Source organism: Tasmannia lanceolata, unplaced genomic scaffold (genome assembly GCF_043159265.1).
Source record: "Tasmannia lanceolata isolate RefF3 unplaced genomic scaffold, GAP_Taslan_0.1 ptg000020l, whole genome shotgun sequence".
In the NCBI taxonomy this organism is placed as follows: domain Eukaryota; kingdom Viridiplantae; phylum Streptophyta; class Magnoliopsida; order Canellales; family Winteraceae; genus Tasmannia; species Tasmannia lanceolata.
Window position 1 is genome coordinate 22372328 of NW_027518697.1, and position 8713 is coordinate 22381040.

Sequence of the window (8713 nt, forward strand, 5' to 3'; positions counted from 1 at the left end):
CAGCTCGCCAACTTGCAGGTAGAGGATTGGGGGGAGGCCGGATGGCAGGTAAGGTTATGCGACCTGAAGCAAGACACTGCTTAAGCACCTCTGAAGATGGAATGGGAAGAGGGGTAAATTCTACCCGGGTTTGTTGCCGAGGTGCGGTTGCGGTTTGAGCATAGTCCATTACTAAAGGTTCTTGGGACCTAGAGGATTGAGCATTGGAACGGGAAATACTATTGACTTGGGCTGGAGGGGACTTTTTGAAATCTCTGGGGTTTGGGTTGCTACGGTTGAATACACCTTGAGCCATAGCCTCCTCTATCTGGGTGCCAGCCACGATGAAGTGTTTGAAGTCTGGATAGTATTGCAAAGACATGTGATACTGGAGCTGGGGGGAAATATTTTTCATGATTATCTGGACTTGTTCTTCCTCAGACGGGCGCTCCATCATCTGAGCTGCTATTCTCCTCCATCTTTTCACAAAAATCAAAAAGGATTCCCTCAAGTCTTGCTTTGTTCTCTCTAAATCCTTTCTGGTGATTTCTGTCCCATCATCATATTTGAATTGCCTGATGAACTGCTCGCCGATATCCTTCCATGTCCTGTAACGAGTCTTGTCCAAGACCATGAACCATCTCCTCGCAACCTTGGTTAGGGAAACTGGGAACAATTGAGCCATTTGCTCAGAAGATAACCCTTGAGGCTGACACATGATGGTGAACATTTGCAAATGTGTGATTGGACAACCCACACCATCATATTTGTCGAAATCGGGCATTTGAAAATTGGCAGGAAGGCGAATTTCAGGAAATAAAGTAAGATCACTGGGATTGAAACCACCCTGGTCTTGAAACTGAATGTCTTGAACTTTCCTGGTAAGAGTCTCTAATTTCTCCATAACAGACTTATCAACCATGGACTGAGAAGGCCTACTGTGATTCTCGCTGTACTGCTCTTTTTCTAAGTCTTCTTCGACTTTATCAGGGATATTGATGAACACTGTTTGGGCAGGTGCTACTGGAGTAGCTGCTTGGCGCATAGGCCCTTTATCCTTGGACAACGACGGTCCCAACTTTTCAGAAAGCTGAGCCTTGATAACTCGGTTTTCTTCTTTGAGTTCTTGAAGCTGTTGGAGAATCAAGGTAAGAGTATCGGTAATAGCAGCGGGTGGAAGACCATCTTGGTTGTCTGCCATTGGTGAGGATGAGGACGGGAAAGAAGGAGATGCTGGGGTTCTTAGAGAAGGTGGCGGAGAAACAGATTTCCTCTCTAACCGTGAAGAGACCCGAACCCAAGGAGTATTAGGGTTAGCTATGATGTTTATTGCCCTGTAATATCCGAAAGACATATTTTAAAATCAGAGAGAAGAATAGACGATGATGCACACATAGACAAAGATAATGAAAGAGAAGGATGGACTTTATTGATCAATCATTAAAATTTGAGTACATGGTTCAATCTTTCAAAGATAAACATGGAACTAAGCATTCTTTTTAGACTTCTTCTTCGGACGACAATCTTCCTCAACTGACTCCTTTAAAGGTTTGATGATTCTTGCATCCCAAGCAGATGAAACAGCTTTGACAATCTTGGGCTTGAGACCCTCAGGCGGATAGAAATGATGAAGGGGAGGCACAATGGATTGCTCCCTTCCATACTGACGCTGAATCCTGGCAGGAACATAAAAGGAAGTCTTTTTGAGACCAAGAAGGCGAACGTAGTTAGCTTCTCCGGTGTTGAAGACAGCTTCTTGGATTCCGGGAATTTGCCAATAAATCTGATCTTCTTGGCGAGAATTTAACCATTCAACCCAATCGCTTTTATGATCGAAAGAAACATCATGACGCCATTCACTGAAGGTGTATAACGTATGATCAAAATGGACAGGAGCTGCAATTTTTAGCTTGTGGCATAACCACACTTGAAGTAATGCAGGACATCCTGAGAAAGACCCAACGAAAGAGCGAATATAAGAGCTTGGACCTGAACTGGCACGAAGGTGAGCCATATCATCCAATCCATTGAAAGTTTCTGCAAGCATAGTAGGAATTGGATTGGCGCCACGATCCATTTGATCAACGAGGTCCAGAAGAACAGCTGGCGCAAAGCGAGAAGGCTGTACAGTGAGGAACCTAGCAAAGGAGCAGAATCTCAAAGCGCGCCGTCGAGCTTTTTGAATATCAACAGCACCAATGTATCCAACAGGAGGGTAAATGTCAATTAGTCGCTGCATGGACACTTCTTGGCCTTTCATGAAAGAGTTCATGGATTCATCTGGATTATCCATCAAGCAAAGGAACAAAGGACGATAATCTGGAACACAGGATGGCTTCACTAGAGGGCCATCCACAGGATATTCCAATAAGGCACACCATTCTTCAAAGGTGGGACACATTTCTTGGTTGCCAAAACGGAAGACATGATGATCGGGATCCCAACACTCTGATGCGGCATAGAGTAATCCCCAATCGAGCTTGATGGTTGCCACGTAGCCGAAGAGATTTTTCTCTTGTTCACTTATGGCGTAGATATGGGATTCTCTTAATGTACCACGGATCCAATCAAGAATTGTACGAGTAGACATAGTGCCCGTAAGCCAAGAGAAGGGATATAAGAATGATTAGGATTACATGAACACGAGATTGGGATAAGTTCCTGCCAGTACAAGGAAAGTATGAATACATGATCGAATCATACGATAGAAGAATGAAAGGCATACGATCGAAAGATTAGATGAGATAGCATAAGATTGCTTTCAACGGATAGATCAAGAATGACTAATCCTATGAGATCTTTGGAAATGATAGGATTTATATCCTGACCCCTAAAGGAAATTTTTTTTTTTAATCTCGCACATTTTAACAGTGTGACCTGAAGGCATCAACCCTAATCCTAATCAAGCGGAGTGGAGAGAGGATCTCGACTCATGACTTTGTTCGTGTACCTAGTTCCGATCGTAGCCATTGGAAGATGGTCTACGGCCTAATATAGACACAAATAGGTAGGATATCCTAAACTAGGCTCACACACGTGATACACATGTGTTCGTATACTACATGCATGTGTGGGTTAATCTAGGGGTAAGGCCAAGAGTTCCCTTAGCGCGAATCCCTGTTCGATATACTGTACCAGTGTCCGGCGTATCAGTACGTGAACAAGAGATCCGTTTACGTACCATAAAGGTACTAGGCTAAAGGTGGAATGCTTCTCTAGCACAGAGGCACCAGGTGATGAAATCCCAGTCAACCATGCTAGATAACACTCCGGGTTCCTAAAATAGGACGTGTGTGTACGTGAAATGCAAGGGTTTAGATGCAAGTGATGTAAGTGTGTGCAATAAGTTTGCGCAATCTATGATGCCTTCAGGTTTTGTTAGATTAAGTTCAAGTAAAATGTGATGAGAAAATAAAACAAGGCAAACTAATCTAACAAGTATAGAGTTTTTATGAGCCAGTTAAATTAAATTCAAATGAATTATCTTTTGAAATTTTAATGAAGTTAGGTGGTCCCCAGCAGAGTCGCCAAACTGTGGTGTGGGACCCGATCCCGCGAGAGGGGTGGGGCGCGAGCCGCCGCGCTCTCTCTCTTGGTCTCTCGTACCCACGCGATTGGCGTGTGCATTTTAATGTTGATTTGAATTAATCTTTCCTGTGAACTTGGGATCACTAAGGCAATCCGAATTCCACACGAAAGAGACTGACAGAGTCGCCACCTAGATGTGGGATCTAGGACCCGTAATTAACCAGAAATCTAGACTCGCTACCTGGTTACGAGAATGGAAGGTATGGGGAGTTATCCGCCACATGCACCATTCCTGCCCGATAATCGGTCTTCGATTCCAAAAGCTAATTCTTTTAAATTTATTTTAAATGGCTCATTCAACTCTATGTTAATGTGCGAACTAAGTGACATGCATCCTATGATCTAATTTTAATGTGAATCCTAGATGTGTATCTTGATTTATTAATTTGTCTGGATTCATTCTAAGTGAAAGTTCTCCTAGAATTCTAATTTCATGGAAAATCCTAAGTGATTTGATTAAGCATTTACAAGAAAATTAATATACAAAACACCACAATTTGTTTGTGGTGCCGACTCGCGGGTGGTATGCCATCAGACATCCAAGCTGCCTACGTACCCAAGCCTTACTGGGATCAGAGTCGACGTAGTTCGGTGCACCTAAGCTAAGCTACTTATGCCTAACTCAACTAGGACACCGACCTAGACGGGATTGACTGTTTCAACAGTTTTAGGAGAAGTTATTTAATTCAAGTTGAGGATTTTATTATCTTAAGATTTCATCTAAGATGCTATATGATTCTCATCTAAATGCAAATGGTCCCTTAGACTAATGCAGGTTTGCCTACATGCTAGTTTACTAGGCTTGTCCTAGGGAAAGATTGGGTGACTAGTGTAACTAGACCTATGGCACGGTTGCTATACATAGCAAACGTCCGTGATGAGGCTGGACTCCTAACTCTAGGACTCCCTAAAACCTAAGACTCCCTAAAACTTAGGACACAACACGACACCGGTGTTCCTAAATTGGGCTCTAAGGGTCCTTACGACGGAAACCGTAATCCAACGGTTCCGAGAGACACGAGGTGAATCGATTTCAGTTCTTGAGGTTAGTGAAAAAGGGATGGAAGAGATGATGAAATAGTGTGAGGGAATGAGAAAGATAGAGAAAGGTGCGACTGAACTTGGGAGTGCCAAATTGCCTACGTACCCCGCGATGGGGATCAAGCCACACGTAGTTCCGCTGGGGAGGTTGCTTGGATTTTGGAAAACAGGATTGGTATTTGGATCAGGAATCGGGTTTGTATTTGAGCATTGGACTTGAGATTCAGAAACATTGATTTAGCAATGGGATTTTGGAATTGGGAATTTGCATCAAAGAATTGAGCATATAGGAATCATCAAGGGTTTGAATTTTGGGAATTCAAAATGGGCGGGCTTATGAGATTCGGTCAAATGGATTCAGACATGCGACTCAGATTGTGTTGGGATATGACTTGGTTAGGCAAAAGGGAGGAAGTTCTATTAGGTGTAAAAGGGCATTAGTAGAATAGGGGAATGACTCGGTTGTGACATGGAAGGCCGCAACTTGGTCGAATGCGACTCGGTTGCATTGGGATGGGTTGATTAAGGAATTGGATTGAGTCAACTAAGGGGAGAGTCCAATCGGTTAAAGAGGTTGAGCATACTCGACTAGAGAGTTGGGTCAACTCGACTAGGGAGGTTGGCTAGAGTTGACTCAGTTGAGCTGGGTTGGGATCCCACTTGGATGGATTGTATTGGGGCGATTTGACTTAAGCTGCAGGTGGCCTGGCTGGGTTAGATTTAATGTAACCAGATTTATGGATAAATGGTGTGCCTCAGTGAGTGGACAAAGGTATGGCTTGGGTTGATGTGACTCGGTTGAGTTGTGCTAGGGTCAGGTTAGGTGGGGTTAATGGTTGAGTTGGATTGGATTGGGTTAATGGTCAAGGTCAAGTGCGGGTTGACTTGGCTTAGACTGGATTGGAACTGGTTGAGCGTGGATTGGGGTGCGGCTTGAGGTTTGGGTGGTTGGAGTATCTTAGGAACCAATAGGGCAAAGTGGCTCTTAAGGGGAATGAATTAATTGGGCCGAATGGGCCCGATGGCCGGGTTAACTGGGTTGGCCGGGTCTATTGTAGGGGTGTATGAGGGTACTGTTGGGTGGATGAATGAAAGGCATGTGGTGTATGATGTGTGGCTATGGTTATAGGGTTTAAGGCTTATGGGTATGGGTTTAGGTGTGGTTAATGGCTAGGTTGGATTGGGTTAATGGTTAGGGTCAAGTGAGTCGGGTCTAAGTTAGGAGCAAACCCGAGACTAGCCATGGTCTAACTAGGAGGAAGCAGGGTACAAACCAGGGTGCGGACCAGGGTGCACCAGGGTGCGAACCAGCAGGGAACCAGGGTGCGAACCAGCAGGGGAACCAGGGTGCAACCAGCAGGGAACCTGGGTGCAACCAGCAGCGAACCTGGGTGCAACCAGGGTCTAACCAGAGTGCAAACCAGCAGGGAACCAGGGTGCGAACCAGCAAGGGAACCATGGTGCAACCAGCAGGGAACCTGGGTGCAACCAGCAGCGAACCTGGGTGCAACCAGGGTCTAACCAGAGTGCGAACCAGCAGGGAACCAGGGTGTGAACCAGTATCGAACCTGGGTGCAACCAGCAACGAACCTGGGTGCAACCAGGGTCTAACCAGAGTGCGAACCAGCAGGGAACCAGGGTGCGAACCAGTATCGAACCTGGGTGCAACCAGCAACGAACCTGGGTGCAACCAGGGTCTAACCAGAGGCTAACCAGGGGGAACCAGGGTGTGAACCATTAGGGAAAAATAAAAATGAAGATAAGATGGGTTAAGAGAAGAGGGAAACATGTATAACTTCAAAGTCTACCATCAAGAAGAATGAGTAAAGATTGATCCTAGATGCTTCCTAACATGGTTTTTCTTTTAAAGTAAAAGATATGCATGAAAACAGACCCTACATAGAATTGAAATAAATGCCTACCTCTTTGAAAACCCACTTTGTGTTTGATTTTTCTTTGATGTTAATTCCTTGAAGATGATTCCTTGCTTGATAATGACTGCTTTTGATATATATCACCCAACGTATCACCCGATCCGGCAAGGATGGCCGAACCCTTGAAGAGATGAGGGAGAGGGATGAATTTTCTAAGAGAGGGATTCTTTTTTTTTCTTCTCTCTTGGATGGTGGGATGAGAGGGTATTTATAGGAGAATGGGATAGGAGGTTAGGTGAGGTTAGGTGAGGTTAGGTAAGGTTAGGTGAGGTTAGGTAAGGTTAGGTGAGGTTAGGTGAGGTTAGGTGAGGTTTGGGTGGTTAGGATGAGAGGAGAGGTTAGGTGAGGTTAGGTGAGGTTTGGATGGTTAGGATGAGAGGAGAGGTTAGGTGGTTTTGGATGGTGAGACCCAGGTCAAGATCTGTCATTGATCTAACGATTTACGGAAATCGGGTCTCGGAATGGAATCAGGGTCCGGGCTATGAAGTGACCCTAGCTTATTTTGTCCCGATTGATGATCCGTAAAGTCAGATCAAGATATTAATGACCTAAAACATATAAATCAATGATAGAGGGGGTTCTCACATGGATTTAACACACTAAATTCACTAATCAGGGTATTTTTCAATTTTTCGGATCTAATCATCTCACCAGGTACATCTCTTTATCATTTTGTTTTTTTCAAAAAATTTGAGGATGGATCAATATATTAGGTTATTGTTGGTTAAAGTAAAGCAAAATGTGGGTGTCTACAGTGTGCCCTACTATATGATTTGACAAATTTTTGCCACGTGGAAGGCCAACTAATTACATAAAACATATATACTTTGCTCGCTTTGGATCTCTTATTATACACCCAAATGTCTTTCATCTCCGGATTATTACTTTGAGAGGTGGACACGTGTCAGAGGCCTACTTAACTGATCAACCCTATGAAAATTAGGGCTGCAACTTGGGTCGGGTTTTGCTCGACCCGTATCGGCCCGACCCGAAAATAGCTTGGGTTGGGTTCATGTTTCTCGGGTTTCGGGTCGAGCCGGGTCTACGATCCAAAAGCCCGCATGAATCTCGGGTCTAGCCGGATTTGAAGGGGCCCGACCCTACGCGACCCAAGTTACTTAAGTTATAGTATGTATTTTTTTTCTAAAACTTTGTTACTTTAAAAGTGAAAACGTAAAAGTAAAACTCACGCACGCACGCAATCACATGGGCTCTTTCCATCTTCTGTTCATTTCCCCCTTTAGCTCTAGGGTTTCAAGTTTCTACTAAATAGTTAATGCACTAAATAGTTTGTTGTTTATCTCATATGAGTTTAATCATTTTCATTTGGTAATGCATCAATTTATTCTCTTTGGACTAGTTATTAGTTAATGTCGTAAAGAGTTTGCCATGCTTGAGTTTTTCTACTTCTATGAGTTGAGTTGCCGTGCCAAACAAGAGTTTCCCTTAAAAAATTACGTCTACGTAAAAAAACCCGACCCGACCTGAGATTTATAATGGGTAGGGCCGGGTTTGGGAATCGTTTTCCGGAAAAAAAAAACCTGACCCGGCCCAACCTGAGATATTTCTCGGGTAGGGTTGGGTTCTTCAAAACCCGATCCGAGTTGCAGCCCTAATGAAAATGTATCTTCTTCTTCCTGCGAAAACGACAAAATTAGGGTTTATCTACATCATGCCTTGAACTTTATTAGGGAGATGATTTTTTAACACCCTCTGTAGGATTATGCGCCCCCTTATGTGAATTGTGGGCAGACTTTAATGTTTTTTTGACGTCAAATCACTTTAAAAGGGGGCGCATAATCCTACAGCGGGGGTGAAAAATCATCTCCCAACTTTTTAACACAAGAAAAATTGGTAGATTGGCTCATGATTCTTGCATTCTAATCTTGTCGTAAGTTGGAAAGAACAATTGGTATACGAAACCAGTTGAAAACAACTAAAGAAAGTGAGAAAAGATCCAATAGGAGACTCCATAATCAAGGTGGCAAACGGGCCGTGCCGTGCCGGCACTGCACGAAAATTCTCGGCCCAGCGTGGCCCGTAGGCCGTGCCGACATGGCACGATTTGGTCACAGGACGTGCCGTGTCGGCAAGCCAAAGGGTGGGGGTTAGGCATGGCCCGCGGCCCACTCGTGGCGTGTGCCATGCAGGCACGTTTCGGCACATAACAG

General features: G+C 44.3%; 1 protein-coding gene across 1 annotated transcript; it reads right to left on the reverse strand.

The window, feature by feature from the left end:
• Positions 1–1401: 1401 nt before the first annotated feature.
• LOC143854911 (uncharacterized) lies at positions 1402–6710 on the reverse strand. The gene is made up of 2 exons (XM_077365046.1): positions 6531–6710; positions 1402–2640 (listed from the first exon to the last, which is right to left on the reverse strand). Exon 2 carries the CDS (start codon positions 2567–2569, stop codon positions 1466–1468), a length of 1104 nt encoding a protein of 367 aa, XP_077221161.1. The 5' UTR covers positions 2570–2640; positions 6531–6710; the 3' UTR covers positions 1402–1465.
• Between the last annotated feature and the right edge of the window lie 2003 nt (positions 6711–8713).